At 35.5% G+C, this 24,061-nt stretch overlaps 3 protein-coding genes across 5 annotated transcripts; 2 read left to right on the forward strand and 1 right to left on the reverse strand.

Annotated features, from left to right (window-relative positions):
- Nucleotides 1-681: 681 nt before the first annotated feature.
- LOC113763587 (vacuolar protein sorting-associated protein 51 homolog) lies at nt 682-4,620 on the forward strand. 2 transcript variants are annotated; one of them, XM_027307431.1, is made up of 7 exons: nt 682-840; nt 931-970; nt 2,839-3,105; nt 3,220-3,336; nt 3,748-3,819; nt 3,915-3,965; nt 4,253-4,620. In XM_027307431.1, exons 3-7 carry the CDS (start codon nt 3,025-3,027, stop codon nt 4,490-4,492), a joined length of 561 nt encoding a protein of 186 aa, XP_027163232.1. In that variant the 5' UTR covers nt 682-840; nt 931-970; nt 2,839-3,024; the 3' UTR covers nt 4,493-4,620. The 2 variants fall into 2 exon arrangements, with proteins under 2 accessions (XP_027163232.1, XP_027163233.1); XM_027307432.1 differs by lacking the exons at nt 682-840; nt 931-970 and having other exon boundaries at nt 2,028-2,882; nt 2,969-3,105.
- Nucleotides 4,621-7,746: 3,126 nt separating this feature from the next.
- Nucleotides 7,747-15,979, forward strand: LOC113759602 (protein N-terminal asparagine amidohydrolase). Of its 2 annotated transcripts, XM_027302181.1 has the most exons (10): nt 7,747-7,962; nt 8,130-8,233; nt 10,489-10,674; nt 11,651-11,715; nt 11,816-11,915; nt 12,020-12,058; nt 12,154-12,339; nt 13,966-14,144; nt 14,242-14,361; nt 15,456-15,979. In XM_027302181.1, the coding sequence occupies exons 2-10, from the start codon at nt 8,180-8,182 to the stop codon at nt 15,604-15,606; spliced, it is 1,080 nt and encodes a 359-aa protein (XP_027157982.1). In that variant the 5' UTR covers nt 7,747-7,962; nt 8,130-8,179; the 3' UTR covers nt 15,607-15,979. The 2 variants fall into 2 exon arrangements, with proteins under 2 accessions (XP_027157982.1, XP_027157981.1); XM_027302180.1 differs by having other exon boundaries at nt 7,747-8,233.
- A 548-nt stretch (nt 15,980-16,527) lies between these two features.
- Nucleotides 16,528-20,374, reverse strand: LOC113762299 (zinc finger CCCH domain-containing protein 14-like). Its single transcript, XM_027305687.1, has 3 exons — nt 20,054-20,374; nt 19,010-19,070; nt 16,528-17,584 (listed from the first exon to the last, which is right to left on the reverse strand). Exons 1-3 carry the CDS (start codon nt 20,130-20,132, stop codon nt 16,840-16,842), a joined length of 885 nt encoding a protein of 294 aa, XP_027161488.1. The 5' UTR covers nt 20,133-20,374; the 3' UTR covers nt 16,528-16,839.
- Nucleotides 20,375-24,061: the final 3,687 nt, after the last annotated feature.

Consider the following 24,061-nt stretch of genomic DNA (forward strand, 5'->3'; position numbering starts at 1 on the left):
TAGTAAAAGCATGACAGGATTCGGTGGTTGTGCTGATGTGGCTGCATTTCATTCGCTGGGGGGTCGTCGTCCATCACGTGGGGCTCGCGTGCCATTGGTTCTCAATTGAGTTTCAATTGCTGACGTGGCATCTTCTGATTGGCAGAGTGATGGTCGTCCCCCAATCAATTGAGATGAGGACAAAATTGAGATTTCGCCTCCTCATTGGATTGATAGGGTTGTTGAGAATTCATTTACGCCGCTCACTGTATCTCTTCTTCTCCGAGCCATTTTCTCTCTTGCCTCTCTGGCTTCTTTCTCTCCTCCATTCCTTCCATGGATTTCCTAAGAAAAGAAACAGAATAACGGCACACAGCTTCTATTCTCTCTTTGTTCTTCATTTTTCCCCTCTTCCCCTCTTTTAAAGATTATTCAAAAAAATGACACTTAAAACCCACATTTTTATTCTCTCTATTTTTTTTCCGTTTTGTCTCCTTCTTATCCTGAAATAGGAGAACCTTGTAGATTTGGTCGATCTTGTTTGCTCAACTGCTCACGATTGATTTTTCTTTTTCCGTTTCTGATTTTTATACATCCCTTTTCCTCATAAACTTGTGATTTTTCCCTCTTTCTGCGCAGAAAAGTTTATATTTTCTCTCAGTTATTTTTCTCTTTATTTGTATATAATTACCTTGGAGATCTTTCTTATCTGATTTATTTTCTCTCCGCTGATCTCGCCATTTTTTAGTTTTAAAATTTTCCTTTATTTTGACTGATTTTTTTCATGTTTGTTTCAGGGTAAGCAAGTTTAAGGTTTGCATGTTATTATCTGGTATCCTCAATCTCTACAGAACCCGCCAGGTAAAAAATCTCACATGATGTTTATTTTTCTCGTGACTTTTTTTACTATGATTATTTTGTTCTTATGGAATTTTTGTGTGATTATCTCAGGTAAAAAAACACAAGGAAGGCCACTGAAGGAGGAATTACAGTTAGTTTCTTGCCCTTTCATTTTTTTGGGTTATTTGGTTGTGATAATATGGTGTTTTTTTTTTACTCGTTTCTTTCTTCAACTATAATATGAGAAAATCCAATATTGTTCATGCTGGTCTCGACTATGTTAATCTGTTTAGTGTAGATCCAAGGTTTTGTCTTCTTCGTTTTTTTCCCCCTAATAAATTTGCTCTTGCCAGCCTTGCTTATTCTAAGTCTTTCTTAGATTAACGAAGAAAAGATAATGGATGCTACTTTTCTTCAATAAGCCTTGACGATATGTTTTAATTTCTTTTTTTTTTTTGTGAACAGATTTTTTTTCATTGTAACTTACTGTAACTTTCTGCTCTCTTTATCCTCTGTTATTGGTCTTTAAAAAAGTGAAAGGGTGAAAATTTGTGACGGCATCCTATTTCCTCTAGATCCGAAGTTATTTTCTTTTACTTGTTTTACTTGCTCCGTTTTTATTGTTTTGAGTTCTCTGTTTGAGAATCATACATTGCCAGAACCTAAAGCTCAATTTCTTTTTTTGCAGAATTCAACTCAGACATGTTATTGCTTGTACATTTGCTGTTTGGCTTGTAGCTTTACTTGTTCCCTTTTTCTAGAGATATGTCTTGTTTTTGTTTTTTTAGTTTTTGTTTATTTGTCAACCTTATTGATAATTTACTTTTCTTTTTGTTTATCAACTCAGTAGTGGCAAGAAGAGTAAATTAAGTTGTTTTCTTAGGTAATTTGTAGTTTGCCTTTTGTTGGAACTTTATTTTGGTTGGCAATGTCAACCTAGCCAGTTAAAAAACAGCTTAAAAATTTGGGAATAATGTATGAAAAATTTGTATAGCAGATTCAAGGCTGTATGAATGTCTTGCTGATAAGAGCTGGTAGCTTGTGGCTTTCGATAAAGCCAGGACTTCTGAAATTGCATGTCATATTTCCTTTGAAAGTCTCTCAATAAAATTTTAAAATATGGGGATCAAAAGGAATAGGAGGGGCAGGGATGAGGGTAATGAACAAGGTTGTCTTCTAGAATGCCTATGCTCTGATTTTCTACATTTTCTGCTTGCCCCTACACTGTGTAACAAGGTTGAAGTCTCTTGATGTCACTGCCTACAGAGTGTTGTTGGACATCAATAACTAGGTTGTTTCGAGGATGGCGGGTAATGATCAAGGTTGTTTTCATGAATGCCTGTGCTGCTATACTTCATTGTGAAACTCTGTTTCTTTTTGTTTTCCCCCTTTGTGCTTGTGTGTGTGTGTTGTAGGTAGGGGTGAGGAGTAGGTTTTGTTGTTCCATTTTTTAAGTAAATATACCTTCACCTGCTAGCTTGAACAACCACAAATCCTGCCATCAATTGCCAATTATGAGGAGAAAACAGAAAAGCTACAATGTGGATTCTCTCTGTATAAAATACAATTCACTATTTTATGAATGCCATATGCTGGTAATGTGTTCCTACCCAGATTACATTGATTCAAACTCATTAAGTTTAACAAGTTTAGGGATTTATGCATCACGGGGAACAACTTTTGTCATATGTAGGAAGACAAACTTATTTTGTATTGATGCTTAGTTGATTTGTGTTAAATGAATTGCTTATTGTAATGAATATGCTTGCAATATTGTAAAGCCACATCTTGAAGTCTATTGATGTCCTACACTATGTAGGCAGTGACCAATTGTTGTTGCTTAACAGGTCCCATAAGTTCGTATTTGCATAATTCTTGACATGTTTCTCTTTTTTGGGTGGCAAAGGAGGCTTCGTTCTTTATTCTGCAATGCATGATACTGATTTCGTTGAATGGAAGATTACCTGTTATGTTCTTCTTGATTAGTTCTCAGTCTTTTCCATGGATTTCATATTTCAGGATTTCCGTCAGCTTCTTGATGAAAAACTTGAACTATCATTGAAGTTGAGAGACTTAACTATTCACTGGGTACAAGAAGGATTTCAAGAATTCTTCAGAAAACTCAATGAGTGATTCCTTTTTCTTTCAGGCAAGAGTAAGTCAGGTAGCCAAGATCTAAGTTTGACGCAGGGAGTGCAAGGAGAAATGGTCCTTCCTGGGATTGTTCTTCTGCTTGCTCAACTATCTCTTTTCATTGAGCAAAGTGCTATCCCAAGAATTACCGAGGTCACTTTCTGTTCTGTGTTTTTATTGTGTTTGTTTCTGCATTCTACTAGAGAATATGTAATGTCCATTAGATTCTGAAAACTTTCTAAAAAATCCTATCTTTAACGGTGTCAGGAAATAGCTTCTTCCTTTTCTTTTGGTGGTGCTCGGGGTTATGAGTATGGCCCTGCTTTCATCCCTGCAGTGATTTGTCGCACCTTCCGGGTAGCTGGGGAGAAGTGCTTGGACCATGTATGGATTTTTGGATCATCTTTTGCACTGCTTGTTCTTGCTCAAAAACTTTCATTTTCTATGTGCAAAATTGTTACATTTGTGTAGTGAAATTTGGAGGGCTATTAGCCTAGCTCGCTAGATTCGAGACTCAAAATCTATCTCATATTATTATTTCAAAGAAGCCAAATTTCTTGTTCTCATTCAAAACTTCAGTTTCTACATGCAAAATTTCTACTTTTCACATTTGTGTAGTGATTTTTGGAGGACTATTACCCTAGCTCGCTAGATTATGGACACAATCAGATCCTTTGAGGCCATATCTTGCCTAAGAGAATGGAAGATGGAAGTGGAATCCTTGCTTGAAGTAAATATAAATTTCTGAATCTGATGTAAAAAGTAGCCATTGAGTACTTTATTTTTTTCTTTCAGTATGTAAGGTTAAGAACTCAAAAGATATCAGTTCTGTTGCGGACGAGGTTTTCAACACCAAACTGGGTTAAGGTTAGTTAATTCTGTAAAATTTTTGCAGTGAATAGTTCAAAATCTATACCCTTCATAAGTTTGGCTAATGTTTTGAGCTTCTTCTTTTATGATAGCACAAGGAGCCAAGAGAGGTTCATATGTTTGTTGATCTGCTGCTTCAAGAGGTAATTTCTTTCATTTTCTAACATGATCTTTCTGTTGTAAACTCTGATTCTTAACATATAAATGTTTTCTTAAGCTGTGATCAGTTTCTGACCTCTTGCAATGTGCATATTTTTTATGAGGGAGAAATGAGAATATAAGATGTTGGAGCTGTCAGAGTGCGTGTGCGTGAGTGTGTGTTTAGCACAAAAGTTCAAGTCTGAGAAAGTTATTAACTTTCTTCATCTCATTCTTTCGTTGACATTTTGATAATCAAGGAACTTACTTTCTTCATTAATCTTGCTTTTAGTTCGAAGCCATAAGAGGCGAAGTAAAGCAGATTTTACCTCCAGAACTTAGCCGTAAACATCGTCGTACAGACAGTAACGGGAGCACCACTTCTTCTCGCAGCAATCCTTTGAGAGACAACAGAATGAACCGGTCAAATACCCAAAGGGCCACGAGCCAGCTACTGGAATCCCATCTAGCAAAATTGTTTAAACAAAAAATGGAGATATTTAGAAAAATTGAATTCACACAGGTTTGGTAGCAGTGCTTGTTGCTAGGTAATTTACATTATTCCCACTGGTAATATAGCTATTTTTTAGTTCTTTGTAATGATGATGATCCTTGAAGGACATCAAGGACATCAACAAATCAAATTTTCTGACTTTTTGATGGTTTATTAGAGGATGTAGTTTTATATTGCCAACTTCAATGGCATTTCTTCGTGAAATTTTCTTGTTTGATTGGATGAATATTTTGTCACAGTCTTGAACTTTACTTTTTTTATGTCATTTGGTAAAACAATAGTTTGAACTCTAAAGCCATCTTTTTATTACAAAATAAGATGGGTTAATTGATGTCCTTTTAGTAAATGTTGCAAAGATTTTACTTTTTATAATTAATATTTTAATTTGAATAACAGGATGTTTCTGGGCAAGCCTGAAAATTACACCGCGCATCGTCGCGGTGTTCTCCTCCTAGTCATCATAAAAAGCACCAAACATTAAGAGCCCACAGCCTTGGTTGGGTGGTAATTTGCTGGATTCCTCCTCTTGACCTCTTTTAACTCTCCTTCCTCCCAGTGCAGAGTAGGAATAGTTGTAATATAAAATCTATTATGTTGACAAAAAAAAAAAAGAACCAGTTACTCCTAGAGTAGTTCGCCAGCAAGAGAGTTTTAAAACTTTACTTGGGTGTAGATCCCTTGGCCTGCATTTCAATATCCAGACTTTTCTGAAAATATTTCGCCAACTATGCATCCGTCTGAACCGGTGGTAATTCATTGGATTTTCCTTGACCTCTACCAGACACAACAACTGGAATCTGAACAGGACTCCACCTCAATTACCATCAATCTTCCTCTTGAAGAACATAGTATAGCAGAAACAGCCAATTTGCACTCCAAAAAATGAGCAGCTAAGATCATTCAGAATGCCAAGGTCCAAAAACAAAGTAGAATAGAAGAAGTAACCAAAAACTCTCAAAATGACGGTAAATATTAGTATTTTTGTAAAACTAACTCCAGCAGCATAGACTGCAAAAATGATTCATCAATCTTGCCAGCAATAAACCCTGAACAACAATGTAAATATAAGTAGGTTCTATGTAAATATAATCAATTTAACATGATGTAAATATAAGAAGATTCTGTACAAATATAAATAGGGATAATTTTAGAAATCTTTCCGGTAATTGCACTTGAATACCCTTTAATGCTGAAAATTACACTATCCTCTTTTTTCAGATAGATGTGACCAAATGTTGTGCGTTTTCTGCTATTGAGAAATGCAATTGAGTCAAATATAATTTTTTTTTCTACTTCTTGGTGCCATTTTGCTGGCGTTATAACAAATTGAGGAATTAAGATGTTATACAGTGCCATTGTTGTGAAAAAAAAAAATAACCAAACTAGCTTTGATGAGAGAGAACTCAAGAAACCAATCCATTCTCAAATTGGTGATCCTTCATCTAGTGTGAAAAATCAAACTAACTGTCGTTTTCATCTGCTCACTTTAGCTTCTTAGTTACCATTATACCACTTGAAAAAGTCACATTTTGGCACAATAGAACTATAATCTATCTGAATTTCTTTCACTTTCTAAAATTCTAATTGTTGCATTGCATCTGCAGTAACAATTTCTATTTTTGATCCTCAATAATGTTTCTCCATGAATTGAGTTCCCGTGATAACTTGATGAAGGCCATAACTCACTTTACAAAAAAAATGCCTTCTTTGGAAATGGAATGCATGTTTTCCACAAATTTTTTAATCACATTCGATAATTAACTTTGCGTGCTTCTTTATTTTGACAATTAAGAGACCGACTCTTATCGTCTAGGGTAATAAATTTGTTTTTGGTCAAACTTCCCATAAAATCGAATCAGTCATTCACCTTTAGTATCTCTAAAATTTTGCCAAAACTAACTTTAACTTGAACCTGGATATCGAACCCAAATATGTATGTGGGAGGTATTGAATCCAAAACCTCCTATAATTGTATTTGCAATCCGTTCACTTTAACATCTAATTCAACTCTTTTTTAAAATTACTTGCAATCCCTCCACTTTACCATCTAATCTCTTTTTTTTTTTTTTTCATAAGTGGGAGGTTTTTAACTGAAAATCTCTTATTTATAAATCCTTTCATCTTATCATTCAACCTTATCCTCCTTTAACTTGATTTGTATTGTCTTTGTCGTGTAAGTCATTTTTAACTTTACACAATCAATTGAAAGAAATTCCATTGTATTAGTTCAAACTAATTCTTAACAAATAACAAATAAGGATTTATGTGTGGAGAAAACCTCATGAAATTTTTTTACATAATTAGTCATAAGCACTGAGTCATAATGGAAGGTTTAATTTTATATTTGAGGTAGTTGCATCTTCCAAATATGCCAAAAGATGATTGGGAACGAGGCCTTCCGAATATTTTGAGATGTCGTCTCTTCATTTAGGGTCCGTTTGTTTCGGGTGAAAATGTTTTCCAAAAAAATATTTTCCTAATTTCCCGTGTTTGGTTGCACAAAAGTTACTGAAAACATTTTCCTATGTAAAATATTTTCACTCATCTTATGGAAAACAACTTCCCTTCCAAACTTACTGAAGTTGTTTTCCGAAATGCATGCATCCCGCCTGTAGTATGTTCCAAACTTACTGAAAACATCTTGTAGTATGTTCTTTTTTTTTTTTTAGTGTAAACAGGAGGACTCGAACCCAAGACCTCTTCCTTACACTCCCTCCCCCGTACCACCCAACCCAACTCTCCCCCTAGTATATTCAAAATAAAAAAAAATCTCATCCTGTTCATCCTATGTTAGTAATTAATTATGTATAATAGGGACATTCTTTTCTAGAGAAATTTTTAGCAGTGAGAGTGCAAGATATATGTCATAATAAGCATTGCATGTGATTGATATTTGACACTAAATGGCCAGCAATTTGTTTATTGCTTAAGGAGATATTTTTTATTCATATATACATTTCTCCAAGATTTTTTAAAGTTAAACAATGAGATAAATTTTCTTATTTTGCATGGGAAGAAGTATGTAGTTATAATGTGTAGAAAGTAAAGATAGAGATAAAAGTGAAAATATTTCAAAAGTTAAACAAACACCAGAAAAATGAAGTAAGAAAATATTTTCAATAAGCTAACCAAACACCTGAAAATGATGAAAGGGAAATGATTTTCATGGAAAATTACTTCCACGGAAAATATTTTCCCAAGGAAAACATTTTACTTCCAACCAAACAGACCCTTAACATCAAACATTCAAACTCAACCTAGTTAAAGAAGAACAGGGCCAGGCTAAGAATTTTCCAAAAATTAAAGAGGCTTCTTGGAAATTAACAGCAGGAGGAGGAAGTAAACAGCAAAGTGTTATCTGACAATCCCCACAAATACAACTTTTTATTGGACCTTGGTTGAGTTTATTCTCCACGCTTTGTAACAGAGTCCTGAATCCTGAGATGTTGGTATCGGTGTCAGGACTCTGGTCAGAGAGGAAACTGCTGGTACGAAGACTCCTGATTATATCAGTTTAAGGATTAGAATTGAGATTCTATCGCCCAAGTTCTGTAAATATCGCGTTATTGGGGCAGATATACCTAAGAAATTGATATCTGGAGCTCATTCAACAATTTAATTGCATCCCTTTTGACTCTCCCCTCGGAGATTGCAGGCGCAAGTCACAAGGTCTTCTTTTCATTCCACCCTTCTCTTCATTACCAGATGATATATGTTGGTGGAGTTCCCTTTCAAAGTGATGGGCCATCTTCCTCCGAGGTAACCTCAAATTCCACTTCCACAGTCTTCAAACCAAGAAGTATGAAAGCAACATTATGAAATCTTGCATCAGTCTTTGTGATCATGTACTTGGGATACAACTACAAGTTCATAACTTTATCTGAAACTAGCCGACTTCTATCAGAACCCAGTTGTATTATTCCCAATCTGGCCCCAAGGACTGCATGATTGTCTTACCCGAACCCTGTGCTGGAGACCCTTTTGATTGATTCATTTTTATCATTCTCAAGAAGCAACTGTTATTAGAATACTTTATCTGTTAGTGTTTTGACGAACTCGATTAAGGATTTCTGTGGCTTATTGAAGATGGGGTGTATTCGAAACATTAGGCCCTGCTTTTTTCCTTAGGTTTTAGTGTCTTTTATAAACCTGGATATAAGTGAGGAAAGAACCTTCCTGATGTGAGCTGTAAAAATTCAGGAATATCTCGTTTTATGTACATTTTTAGTTTTCATGCAGGATATTAAGTGCAGTGTTTATTTACACTCTGATGATGCAGAAACTAGTTTCTTGAATGAAACAAGGTGGTAGGAATCCCAAGTAGCTGAATCTGATAAGAATAAGAATCATGTTATCATGAAGTCCATAATAATTAAGAGAGTCCCTCATATTGGGCGCAGAAATGTTTCAAACATGAATCAGTTATGAACATGAGAATTGGAGAGAGGTGAAACTTTGCAATAATTAATGAGTTTGAGTAAATAAAATAAAATATGTAACACAAACGCACAGAGTATAAGGTTGATAACTGTGAGAGAACTTACAGAGAGGATCAGGGTATCTTGAGGTAATATATGTCAGAAGGACTCTATCTGCAATGGGGTTTGAATTTCTCCAAGTTAAAAAATTTGGACTAAATTAATATGTTCATACTCTCACATGCAATCGTTCAACTGTTGCCTAAGGGCCAAAAGATTATATAACACATTTGCGTTAGTCTTCTGAATGGAACAGTTTGTTGACATAAGTATGACATCTCACTTTCTTTTGATTATTAGTCAATGACTTCATAGCTCTTCATATACAATTTCTTCTAGGTTGTTGAATGGGTACAGATTGGGCTGGCAATGGCTGTTGTAGATTATGTAGAACAAGTGCACTAGTCGCTTTCTAGTTGGTGGGTGGGCTTGATTACAGTGTCCTATCTTAGAAGAACAGGCATTGTCATGTCAAGTTAATTTATTCCCTGTATTGCAACACAGAAATCTTGTAATTAAGTTGTATATATGGTGGAAGTGACAGCATGTTCATTCTGGTCCTGTATTGGTTATTATTTGGTTGCTTCATGTATATAAAATATTTCCTACCAATAAAGTTGTCTTAGACATTTGTCTGACATAATGTTCTGGAAGCAACTATGAGCATCAACAGATCTTGCTGATAGCGCTGTTGTTTGTTAACTTCCATGAACACCTCATGGGATATACTTCAGGGGAAAAAATTCTAGTTGTGGTGTTTGGTTACTCTTTCTATGTGCATTTTGAGCAACTAAATAGACAGATTTCTTCAAAAGTATTGCTGTTCACCCTTGCTGATTGCCAACCTGTTACAGATCATACATGCATTTATGCAGCTAAAACTTGTTTTTTCTTTGAGAACATAAGATTACTATCATACCGGTAAAGTATTAAAAAGATACTATTAAGTATAGAGCTTATCTTTAAGAGTTAAATCCAAATTGCAGCTTTGGCTCGAAGAATTGAGCTACTGCTGGTACCAGATTTTGGCTTCAAGATTACTATCATACCGGTGAAGTATTAAAAAGATACTATTAAGTATAAAGCTTATCTCAAGAGTTAAGTCCACATTGCAGCCTTGGGTTTAAGAATTGAGTTTCTGCTGGTACCTGATTTTGTGTGCTTCAGCAATTGTTTTGTTTGAACCATCCATCATTTCCTTCCCCAATTTAGACATTCGTTGTAGGGTGTTAATAATGTTAGTGAAAAGCTTTATCCATTTATAGCCTGCTGCGTTAAGTAATCCTGTTTCAATGCATCTGTACTTCTGGAAAACTAATTCTCTGGCTAGAAAAGTTAATATTTCTCTATCTTACAAGCCACAACTTGCAACTTAATCGTCTTCTTCTGTCCATCTTATTATGTGGCCAAAATGCTTTCTCAGTGGAAGTTGAATAAGTAGAAATTTGTGCTCTTCTTCATTATTAATGAAAGGCCCTTCTTCTTGCTTTCTGTGGAGATTAGCTATCTTAATTTGATTCCAATTGTTATCAACAGGGAAGCAAAATCCTACTTGCTTTGATGGAGCATCCTACTTTGGTATCTGCCTCATGTTCATTTAAGTCTACGCCAGAGAGAAAATTTTCAGCCTCTGAAGACTCTGGTTTGGAGCGAGTGACAGGATGTAAATGGGTCTATGTTTTCCAAAGAGAGTATGCAACAGTTGATCCTGCTCTTGTGGATGTATGTTCATATCATGTTTGCGCAGTAAGCTGAAATTTATCTGGAATAAACCTTAACTCCTAACATAAAAATGAAAACAACAGGAAGATTTGAGATACCTAGTTGTCTAGAATATGTTTTTAATATTTTTTTTGAGCAATGCAGCATATTGTGGGTCCCACATTTAAAACTATGATAGCCTCTAGCTTTGAATGCAATTTTTGGCGTATGCAAGAAGGCAAGTTATGCCACAACAATTTTAGAGGAGGAAAAGACAAAATGTTGGAGTAGCCTCCAAAGAGGAATCAACCATGATGTCATACTGTTCATACATTATGTATGTATTATACTTCTCTGGACGTCAGAGATTTCAGATTTATTTCTTCTTGATAATTTCCTATAACTATTGAATCTAATTTTAAGTATCTCAAAAAACTACATTAAGTAATTTCTCTGCTTTATCTGGATGCTAATATACTTATCTAATTAGGCTGCAGCTTCAGCTTACTCCTTTCTTGGGCATGTATACCTAAAGACATTAGACTTGAGTTGCTCTTCTTCTATTAGAAACAGTTTGCTTTTCAGGCTCAAGTAGTATTCTGGCATTTTGTTTTAACAGTTTAGTTTCTGTACTCAGGAAGGCACTACATGTTCCTTGTTAGCCCAATTGTCTTTCTTGCTATCTGCTTTCACTATATCATTCCTGTTATTGATTTTAAAAACAAAATGAAGGAATCCAGTTACGAACCTATTTTCTCCTTGACAGCAAAATTTTTGCATTAAAAAAAATTGTGTTTTCAATTGTATTTTGGTTTGTCAACTGGGAATTGTGTTTGTTTTGATGTGCTTCCAATAGTTAATTTGGTTGCCTCTTGACTGTTAATTGAGATCCCAGGGTGGTGATGATATTGAGTTCCGGATCCCTTTTTTTTTTTTGACTATTTTTTCCTCTCTCTCATTTAAACTTAGTTAACATTTTTTCTGTGTTTGTGGAAAGCTAGTCGGCACTGATGAGGCTACAACCTGCGTGGGCCTGGCAATTCGGAACCATAAAAGTGGAATGTAAGAATCAAACTTCTTTAGACTTGGGAGTTTTAAGATCTGTAGATCCAGTGTCTAACTCTGAATCTCCAATTAAGCTTTCCTATTGCCTTGATTGCAGGACTTCGGTTGGCCATTTGGATTCACCAGATGTGGTTGAAATTGGTCTTACTCAGATGTTATCTTTAGTTGTAGACCAAAATTCTGATGAGATGTTGGAGGTACTATATTCTTTAATCCTTAAAAGATTTGGTATGTTAACGTAAATAATCTTCAGTGATGGTTAGCATCATGGACAATAACATGCAAAGCTCACAATATGCAGGTGCATCTAGTTGGTGGTTTTAATGATTCCTCTCCACAGGTCTGAGCCTTGGACGCCTGCATTGTTTTGATTTTCAAGAGATTACTCACTAGGAAGAATATCAACACTGATATCTCTTGGACTTTTTAATGCAGGATACGGATAGTGTCATAAGCAATCATACAGACCACAGTGGCTTTTCCTTTCCTTTGTGCGCCAAGATAGTTGAGACCCTGGAGAAGAGTGATAGGGTGTTTCACCTTCAAACTCTCCATGTTCTTGAGAATAATACCAGGCAAGATTCTGAAGGAAATGCATACCCAATCTTTAATGGCTTCATGGTGAGGCTTGAATTTTGAATTTAGTTTCTTTCCCTTATTCCCCCAGTCTTTCTTGGCTATTAAGATTCACGTTTTATGAGGTGGGAAGTAACTGAAAACAAGGATTTTATTGCTTACATTGCTAGTGCATTATCGAAGTTCATATTGTATTAGAGTATCATTTAAACCTTGATATGTTTTGCTTATTGGAGGAAATAAACTTTACAGATTTCATTGACTTTTGATCAAATTTAAGTAGTTCCAGGAGAATTCAAAAGTTTTGGCTGGTAAGCAAGAAGGTCATGCTTCTGTAAAAATAGTGAACATTGCTAAGATGTACTAAGTAGTTAAACTTTGCCTCGGGTAAAGACCAAAATGGAAAATGTGGTTTTTATATGATGCTGGTAGAGTTTTGACTGGCTTTACTCAATGTGAGAGGTGTTGAAGTGACCATCCACAGAAAATCTATATTACCTGGACTCTTCACTTTGCCTTGCCATACCCCCACGTCAGTGGGGATTCTGGTACCCGAGTCTGGGTAACATGGCAGAAAACCGATTGAATAAGAGGTTAGAAGATCTCAACTATAGTGATCACAGATTGGTCGTGGCCCTTCAATGGCAAAATAGATGATGCTAGTTTTGGCCATTCAGATGGGAAGGAGCATCTGTAAATGACAAACCCAACAATATCACAAGACCCAATGCACTGCTACTGCTACACTAAATCCTTCATAATTTATCTGGAATAATATGCAGGAAATTACCCATTATGGAGATTAATGCTTGCTCTGGTTTTGTACCTTTAAACGTTTCATTTTTTTTCCAGTCTCATGCATTTAACAAAAAGTGGCAAATAAACAGATCTCATATTGTACATGCACACCTGTTGCAACTGGATATCAATTACCACCTATATTTTTAGATGAACTTAGCTTCCCTTTACTCTGTTGACGACTACGCATTTTCTTACATGGACTTCAAGGTTTTGACACGTTCTTCATTTTATATACTTCACCAAAAAAGGCAGTTGTTTCACATTGTCCTCATCATCTCTTTAAATTTCAGATTTCTAAAATGGGGGTCCACAAAAATTTGTGATTTCTCTTTGAACCATTCTTTTGTTGCACCTCTTTTGTAATATTCTTGCATAGTCAAATTAGGTCAATCAATTTTGAACAGGGCGCTTTGTTTATTGGTGACAACTGATATACAAAATTTAGCTGCAGTTTGAAAGTCTGATAACTGCTGCAGTGGTAAACACAAGTCCGTTCTAGAAACATAGTTGCTCATAGGAGTTCTATTCTTTTTGTTTGTGTTTGTTCTGATTGTATGGAGAAAAGGCTGTGTAATTATCTGAATATTGATTACTAAGTAAACCACATATGGACCTGGAGCGGTGTAATGAAAAACTAAATTCCTGAAATTGAGCTAATATTTTTGGTGGATTGGCATTGCCAAGTAGTCCAGGGTTACTGTGTTAAAACTTTTAAATCTGGGGATGGTGTGAGACCCATCTTAGATTTTGCACGTGTCGGTTGAAGGATTCCATGCAAGTAGTGGCTTTAGTACCAGTATGAATAGCTGTTGTTTTCCTCAAAGTTTCCTTCATGGAAATCCTTAAGTACTTTCAAACCATTATCTTCAGGTTGAACCTTCAACCGGGTCAATCTTTCCTGCCAATTTTGACAGAACTTCTAGATGTCCAGATGAAGTTGTAAGGAGGATCCATCTGAGTTCATCTTACAAAGACCCAAGTTGGAATGGCAGGTTGCTGGAGACCTATGACACTCCAACTGATCGATTCGTTATTGGTCCATGTGCGTGGTAATAATCTCTTTTCTCCTGTTTGTTTTATTAACTGTTTCATCTTTCATGGTGTCGATCTTTTTGCTGATTGTGTTAATGGTTTCATACCGCATAGGACTATACGCCAATTACAGATTGCTAGGAGGCTGCAAAACCTATCGGATGCAGAAATCCTTCGCACCTGTTCCACTTCACCTTCTGTCGAGGCTCCTGACTTTGTTGAAAATCAAAGAAGGTATCTGCATGCATTTTGTGGTTTTAATAGCCTAACATGACATATGACATCATTTACCATTTCCCAAAGCATCAACGTTTGGATAGTGGCTTTGTAATAAATTTTATGCCAAAAAAAAGAGAGGTAGAAGTAGAGAATGATCTGTTGGAAATTATCACCTGTTTAGTAACTCTTTTGATAGACATACAGCAGGTCGTAGTTAACTGCTCATTGCTTTGTTAATTACCTGTCCATCTATGGAAAACAAGTATTCAGCCTAAAGGCTCATTCTGAAATTGTTGTCTAGGAAATTTGTGTTTCAGTGTGAGAGTGTTACTTTGAATAGATTGACAAGACTTCTGGAAATGAGCAGAAGTAAAAGCAGGGGTCAATAGCTCAATCCTTTATTTCTATGAATTAGGGAAAGAGGGGAGAGAAGTAAATGCTGGAGCAGATACGTCACCAATATTATCGATTTATATGTCACCAATATCATCCTCATTTTATAAAGTAAAATATAGGAATTTAAGGTCCTTTCCCTGATACTCCTATTCGACTTTTTTGGTTGCCTCTTTTTCGCTCCTTGTACTGAAGAAAATAGCTTTACTCACCTCAATCAGGTATAGATTTTGAAGTTCTTTCATCCCTCTCCAGCCTTTCCCTTTTCCATCCATGAAGCAAAATTTTCTATGTAAACAATATTTGAAGTTGTGAACTTGGTAACCATCAGGGTCGTATTTAACAATTAGAGATGTTAATATGGTGCTGGGAAAGAGAAGATGAAATCCTAAATGAACACACTGTAAAAATCTGTCACCATCATGAGGAACGTGACTTTGGATTGGACTTGTACAGCTGATTGTAGATCAAATAGATTTTAGATGGATTGATCACGTTCAAAAACCTCATAGGCATGGTGGGGGAATGGGGTATAATTTTTTGGTTCTTCAATGCTAGCCTTTCCAAATGTTCTCATTTTACATTCCATTTCTTGTTGTGTGCATCATTTGAAAGCTCTTTATAATTTTGGCTAATGGAAGGAGGTACATGATGTTAATAGTTGTTTAACTCAGATCTCGACACAATATGAACTTTTGAATTGTTAATTCCTGCAGACAATGGGACTATCTCAAAAAACACCCAGATCGGAAAGAGACGTTCCCAATGAAGCAGCCGCGAATTTTTGAGAGAACTCCTTCTGGAAGATGGAAGAGATCACCAGTTGCGCGTGCAGATGCTGAATCTAAACTGTGTACCACAGAGTAACATGAAAATGACTATGACTTGGTTCATATTATCCTCTTGGATCATATGGCAAGTGTACCATTTCTTAGCTTGGATCAGGATACACTCAACCCATAAGAAAGAGACTGTTAAACATGAGCTTCACAGTTTTTCTTCATTTGATAATGGAAATTATGATATATTACAATGCACGAAGCTTATGGTACAAAGTTTTGACCAAGTAATTGTGAAGAATAGGCGTCTACCATGTTGGTTTTGGCAAGCTTGAGGAGGATATTTTCTGTTCCTGTCATGCGACCACGGGAATAGGAGAGATCAGTGTTTCCTAAATAAGCCCATTTCAGCGTCTCTGTATAGAATATAGATGCTTTCCATTTTTTGAAACATAGTTTTGGTGGCTGGCTGTTATATACGTAAATTTACAAGTTAAAAGCATGTCTTTCCAAGAGATTTGGCACCTTCCCAGGTGAAACTACTAGCATGACCGCCTAAAGTCAAACATGTGGCATTGATTCTGACCATTCTAAATCAACCATTTACCATCCGCCTGCCTTCAGCTAGTTGCTCGCATATTTCTCTCTTATCTCCTCAGATTTCAATTTAGCCCATGGGCGTTCATTTTCTCCACTTTGCTCTAGAATCTAAATCTTTCTGATTTGCAACTCGTTTTGTTTTCTTTTTTCTTAACTAAGATGTTCAACTCAGGGCAGAGAAAGTAATGAATTGTATTCTGGCCTTGATTTGAGATTTTGGTGATTGCAACTAGAACTTGTATTTAAAGGAAGCACTTCTGGTAGCAAACGGTTGTTATTTGTACCAGATGAAGAAATAGATATCGCCATACCAAATATTAAGGAAGTGAATTGAGTTTTTCGCAGATTATCAGTTTTTGCAACAGCACAAAGACCTTTTAGAAGTAGACTAGAAACAAATCATACGGCAACACGGAAGTAAACTTCTCAATTGAAATTAGCTTGGCGAAACTTGGATAATATTTTGTTTAAGGAAGGTTCCATCTGAAACAAATATAGAAGCATTTTAGATCCCCAAGATTCCAAAAGGACCACAAAAAAGTATCAAAAGCTACATGCCCGTAAAGCAACAGATGAGGCTCGAATAATAGAAGCTTAAAAGGATAAAAGCAAGTAAACAACTCAATGAGCTCTAATACAGTAAAAATTACCATATCTCTTTCTTCCAAAGCTGCTATTATGTAAAATTTAAAGCTCAACACAAAAGGCACAGGGTGTTTGCTCATGTTGGAGGCTTGCGTAGCTCACTAGCACTATGAGCAAAATGGCATCTATCCCCAAATGTGCAAGAACCTTTTGGAAAATTTTCACACATCTTACTCTTGTACTGCCTAGCTGGAGGAACACCACGACCGAAGGAACCGGATGTATTACTGGTACGACTTGTAGGCCCACCAATATTCGCTATGAGTTCACGTACCATGCCACTAGCTTGCTTAATTTGATCAAAGGATCCTTCAAGTTCAATATTCCTCTGATTGGAGTCAGTTTCATGGTCTTTTATAGAAAGCTTGACACCTGTGGCTCGACAAATATGTTTGGAATTCACCCCATTCTTTCCAATAATAGCCCCAGCAAGGGAGGCATCAATACTGATCTTTGCTGTCGCTGATGTACCAAAGCTAGCTGCAGCGCCTAAGCCTGGAGGGGATGGTTCAAAATGTCCAGATAGCCTGCCCATTGGTCCCATTGATCGTGGGTCTTGATACCCAGGAGCCAGTGACTTCCCCAGCTCCATGTCACCATGAGCGAAGTGGCATTTGTCACCAAATCTGCATCCTTCCGGAGTGTTGAACTTGGTGCAGAGCTTGGTCTTGACAGTTAGAGTAGGACCGTCACTGAACGGCACATTTCTACCACCTGGCACAGCTGGAGTTGCACCCAAATTTGCCAACTGTGAATGAGCACTATAACCCGGAACATAGTGCAAGAAATGACATCCCTCACCAAACTGGCATCCAGATGTGCTGCATTACACAACAGAAAAAGAAACTTGTATAAATGCAATGAGAATGTATTCTCTCAAAAGTTGAACAAATTAAAAATAAGAGTCAACACAAATCCTAACTGCTCCCTGGAAAAAATGACTCTTGAAATTGCTTTTCAGCAAAAGCCACCTTACTAGGCTGGATAAAATTTCCAAACTAGAAAATTATCCTTAACAGTATCACCATTTACTAACCTCTACGAAGTACTGAAACCTTATTTGTTGGAACCCAACAAAAATACCACGTATTGTCATGCGTACCTCACTCATTTATTGGTAACTAGAACTAGGAAACTCAAATACATGCAATCTCTCACAAAAACATTTCCATTCCATGATCTGAGGAAACTAAGTTCACCAAAACATTATACTGGAGTACTCCTTTAAATAGAAGAAAGTGAAAGAAAGGATAAGTGGTTGACATGAATAAAGTCAGCTTAATGTCCATTTAATTGCTCCACTTTCTGCAGTTGGGAACAAAGAAAAGCTATTGGGAGAACGGAAGGGCAAAGAAGGTCCATTATATAAGTTAAAAACACCAAAAATTCCCACCTAAAGTTGATGTAAAATTTCTAGCACTAGTATACACAACTACATGAATCTTGTTCGCAATAATTAGTTAAGGTGATTTTTCCTACCCAAAGAACACAAGTCTTGAACCATCCTCAGGAAAAAAGAAAAGATAGAATTAAGAGAAAAAATCTAAGACCTTCGGTTTACTGGTTAAACAATTTGATGTTGCAAAACAGCCAATGAACAAGAATTTACAACACTAAAATCACAGGCAAACAAAAGACACACACTCAACAATTGCTACAAAAGTCCAATATTTTGGCCAATATAGCCAAGAGTAAATGGGATTAATTGAGCATTTGATGTTTTGAATATCGAATAACACAAAAGTTCAACCTACTCTAGATATTAGTTATAGGGCCATATGAAACTTTGACTTAATGCCAGCTTGTCAATTTTTGGATATGAGATCAATCTTACATATGTAACTATGGAATAGAAGGCCCACCATCAGCATGACTGGCATTGTGCAGATTAGATTACAGATTGAAAAGAGAAAAAAAAAGCACGCACAAGCACACTCATCACCAGCTGATCATTCTGATTGAGATCATGTCTAAACATGCAAGAAAAGAAGGCAAAATCACCAAGAAAACCAAAAAGGAATTATCCATTATCCGAAATAACCTTTACTCAGCAACCTCAGGTAATGAAAGACTTTTATCCGGTTATTCCACTCATATCGATAGCATTACATGGATAACCAGCACGAAACCACTTGAGCAATAGGATCATCCTTGTCATACGTGCAACATTTCTTAGATATAAAGATATGTGAAGACAAAAAAGATCGAATTAGCGATATTTGTTTTAGATGGATTAAGATTGAAACCTGAAAAACTTCATGCATGGCTTTGATTTGCTTCCTACACCAGTTGTAAAGGACTCCAGTTCTGTTGCAAAAATTGATTATCCCTTTCAGTTAAATTTGAGCTTTCTAACTAGATAACCTTCATGGCCATTTAGCAAGAATAAAAGAAAATGAGGAATCCATCATATACAGATTAAAAACTTAAAACTCATTCGCCTGATTTAGCTGAACTTTCACTATTGCAAATTAATCATTTCCTCTGCAAGTAATCATTACCTTTACATGACACGGGCTGCTACTGAGTATTCTAATGACTATGTGCCAAATATTGTTTGTATGAAGAAGAAACAACAACTTCACCCTTTTTTTTTAAAACAAAATGCATAAGGGGTTAATTAAATGACTTTGTATTCAGTAAATTATTAAAACCACAAGTCTTCATCAGCTTATTTTCTGTCATCCTGCCAGTTTTTTAATTTCAGTGCAGTGAACTGATATATCAGAGTGCATCACTATCCAGGCCTCCATAGAATTGAATGTTAAGCTTAGGTGACGCACCCAATCATATACTTAAAATGCATACATTGCTAGATGTGGAACCTCAATACCCTGATCAATATCAATGACTCGCAGTTATCAACTTATTGTAAAAATTCTCCTATATATGAATCAGTCCATCAATTTAACGCCTATCAATTTTAGCAAAATAACAAATAAAAAGTACAATATCACGGAACTGAAAAAAGTTTAAAAAAAATATAGAGAGTTACAAAAAAGAAAACAAATTATATAAATAACAGGAAATTTTTTTTTAAAGGAACATTGCCACAGCTTTAATTAATTTCAATGTCTTATGATGGATGAATTAAACTGAAAAAAAAATCACTTTTTCTGCTTAAAAATCTTGACTTTAGTAAAATTACAATTCAAAACTCAGCAAAACCGCTAAACAAGGAGGGCAACAAGTTCAAAAGTATACACCGTAAGAAATCTAAAAAGTATTCCCCAAAAAAATTACTCGAAGAAAACCCAGAAAAGAAAAAGTGGTATCCCCAGAAAACTAACCATCTCTGGACTTTTTGTAGCCTCCGTTACCGGTAAAAGCGCCGTCTGGTCTTTCTCTCTTTCGCCCCCCAAATTCCATCGCCCCCTCCCCTTATCTGCGCTACAAAAAATACTCTCTCTGAAAAATTTTGTGTTAACAACAATTTTTCACTTTGGTGTAAAGATGAAAAATTTTGGATAAATCAATAAATTCGTATCAAAATAAATTAACGCAGAGCAAAACCCTAGGTAGGGTTCTGAGAGCCGCAGAGAGCGAGAGAGAGAGAGAGAGAAATGAGAGAGGCGGTTCCCACGGAACTCAAATTTTCGATTCAAATTTATTCATTTTGCTACTTCGATCCCGCGCTGATTTTTTTTCTTAAATATCTGTATGGGCCTTTTCCATGGGCCCATTTAAATGAATTCCGCTGATCTGGTACAAGGTTTCTGGGCAGCCTTTCCTTTCTCATCAATCTCAGATATGGTGTGAAAGATGAACCAAGTTAATGCCTTAGCAGTGAAAGATGAATCTAAAAGTTAGATTACGCGAGAATTTCTGAATTTGAGATCTTTCGTTTATACTAAAAAAATAAATAAATTATACTAATTTTTAATAATTAAGTCTAGTATTCAAAAAAGATTTAAACTTTATATATCTTTGAAATTAGATGCATGAGTATAAAATGTTAAGATTATTGGTGAAAACATCAAACTATTCAAATTTCAATGATAAGAGCTCATTTCAATTTAATTTAGAAATTAAACAAGTCAATTATTCAACTCGATTAGAATCTTTTCCTGATATCATATATATATATGTATGTATATATATGAAAGTAGTTATTTTAATTAGAGTTGTTTCTCATTCCTACATGACATGCCTAATTGAAGAGAATTAACGGGTTATGGATCATTTGGGTTTTGCTTATATTAAATCATATTTAGATTCTATTACGTGTTTAAAAATTATTTCTAATTTAAAAATAATTTTAAAAAAAACTAAATTTATCTTAATGATATTGTTTTAAAAAATAACTAATTTTATCTTAATGATTATGCTTTCTATCAAATTATTACATATAGAACTATAGTAAAACCTTTTTCAAATCACAATTATTAAAATCTTATATATCCCAAATTACTTCCTTAATCACAATTATTGAATTCTTGCATATCCCAAATTACTTCCTTTTACCACCATACCGTTGATTAGTATTCAAATTGTTCATCATTTCTTCTCTGAATTTTGAATTAATTTAGTGTAAAAAAGAGAATTAACTGTTATATCGACAGATTTACCAATATTGTTGGAAACTAAATATTTATCGATGAAGAAAAATGAATTGCTGGATTTTTTCTACTTAATTAAATATGAACATATAGTTCTAGATTTATGGTCATTAAAAAAATTTAAATTATCTAAAAGAATATTTGTAAAAAAGAATATCTATCACTTTTTTAATATGGAGTACATAATTTGATGTATACTATCATATTATAGTGAAAGTATGTAAACAAGTTTTTAAAAATTAGTAAACAATTGAACGTTTAAAATACGTTAATTTTTTAAAGTTAATACAGATGAATATGTAGGATTGTTGTTAATATTTTATTTAAATTTTTTATATCTATATAAATTCACAATAAATAAAAAAATTTGTGTTAAGGTACAGGCAAAATTCTAGTTCCATAAGAGAGTTATGCAATGGACACGTACAATGAAATACTCGTGGATATTCTATGAAATTTCTGAGAGACGGGTACTTGGCAAGTCTTTGTAAAATAAATCCGATGAGAAGCCTAACATGGCTAGGTTAAGAGATAATTGAGCATGCCAGAATCAAATTCATGTCTTGAATCTCCCCTTCCACTTTAACTTCAATCAGTATCAAATTGTTTCAATTCCTTACCCTTGAAAGGAAAAAATCGTCTCCTCTAATTCAAAAAGAAAGCGAATGGAAAATAAAGCCCAATCAGGATTCATACTGTTCTGTCAATTTGGCCCAGTCGGAATACAACGTAGCCCAATCATTGTTCTTGTGTCTTTGTTTTTAAAGGAAAAAAATTTATATTCTTATTGTTCCAGGGCACGTGAAGGCGCAAGCCTTACAAATGGCTGAAATTGATGCCACGTGAATGGATTTACACTAATTTACAAATTAACCTCTCAACTCTCCAAATTCACTAAATTCACCCCAATCATACGCGCCAGTACCAGTTATTCTGGTCATGATACGACGTCGTCGTTTCCATCTTCCCCCTCCCCTTTCCCGCTGTGAGCTCAGAAATTAAATTCACTGAAAACTGACCTCTGTCCACCAAATCACTCAAACAAAATCCATACCTAAATGATTGCTTCCCCAAACCGACTTCTTTTTCCCACCTAACAGAAGAAAAAAATGGAAGCTTCCTTAAAATTTCGAGAAAATCAAAGCCCAATTCTCAAATCCAAATCCCATTAAAGATTTTAACCAAGGAGCTTTGCCTAAGTTTCTCATTTGGGAACCCGGTCTGCTATTCAAGCTCAATTATCGGCCCAATCTCCCAACTAGACCTTCTGGTTAGTTTTTAAAACAGGTATCGGTTCTCTCAGGTCTCCCGTTCAGCCCCATTTACAATCAGTGTCGAATATAATCTTCCAATAAATAGTCACAATAGGGGGTGACAATTCTCGACACGATACGAAAACATAATTCGAACCTAATACGAAATTAGTAGGTATAAATTTACTCTTCACGGGTTTGGATCAAATTCAGGTTAGACCCGAATGACCCGCTAAGCAAGTAGAACCAACTTAGGCCAACACGGGTTGACCCATTTAATATGTAATTTTATAATTTTATTAATAAATTAGAGGCATAAAATAAATAAAAAGAAAACTACCTAAATTTATAAATTAGTATTATGAGAACGGAATCATGAATATTATGCGAAAATAAGGTATTTTATTTGTGAAAGTGTCGTAATTTTGTTTTTGTACAAAAAAAAAAACCAAAAAATTACTATAAGATTGGGTTGCAATTTTGTATATTCTTATGAAAACTCCATTATAAAAAAAAATCACCATACTACCAAAGTGAGAAAGTTAAAAAATAAAAAGAAAGTTAAGTAAACGGATTATTTAGTTGGGTTAGGTAATCTGCGAAATTAACGAATCGTGTTTAGATCAAAAAAGTTGATCAATTTAAATTTTTGGGTCATGTTCGGGTTGACATGATATTTAGAATACTCGAGTCTCAACCGACTCGCCAACTCGCGACCAAACTCAATTGCCGCCCCTAAACAATAGTAGTACAAGAAGCCCTAGCTTGTACATCAACTCAAGCCCGGATTGGTGATTTTGCAATCAGATGAAGGGTAATTTTAGAAATTCAGCCCCCTTCTCAATGCTTGCCGGATTTATTAGTTCCCGTTGTACATAATGAAAACGGCAACGCCATAGATAAGAGTGATGAAGCGTCGGAGAAGATGACGTTTTCGAGGGTTTTGTTGAAGTGGAGGGTTTAATAGGGAAGGAGGAGGTATGTGTGAGAATGGTGGTGCCGGTGATGGACTAGGTGTCGGTGAAGCTGCTGTGGGGATTGAGATTTCCGGCGAGGCAGCTGACGAAAGTCGTGGGGAAAAATGCCTCTGCCTTGTGCTTAAGAAGAAGATTGGGATTGAGCAGATGGCAGGGGGTAAAATGGGGAGAGAATAAGATTTGCGGGCGCGGGGGAGTGGGACCGGCGAGAGTGGTGATGACATGCAAGAGGCGTGTTTGGATGTGAAGAAAGAGCTGAATGTTTTGAAGAGAGAAAAATAGCAGATGAAGAAAGACTTGGAGGACTTAAAATCTGAGATGATGGCTAGAAATTTGACAAAACTGGTAGTAGTACTAAAAGGAAATAAACCAGTGAATGCAAAAGGAATGTGTTACCTGCTGTTTATGTAATTAGTTTTCTTTCATTTGAGGGTAATTTTGGGGGGAATTTGTTTTTGGTTTACTATATCATTTATTTTAAGAAATGAAAATTTTAATTCTAATATATT

This window comes from Coffea eugenioides, chromosome 2, assembly GCF_003713205.1.
Source record: "Coffea eugenioides isolate CCC68of chromosome 2, Ceug_1.0, whole genome shotgun sequence".
Lineage (NCBI taxonomy): Eukaryota > Viridiplantae > Streptophyta > Magnoliopsida > Gentianales > Rubiaceae > Coffea > Coffea eugenioides.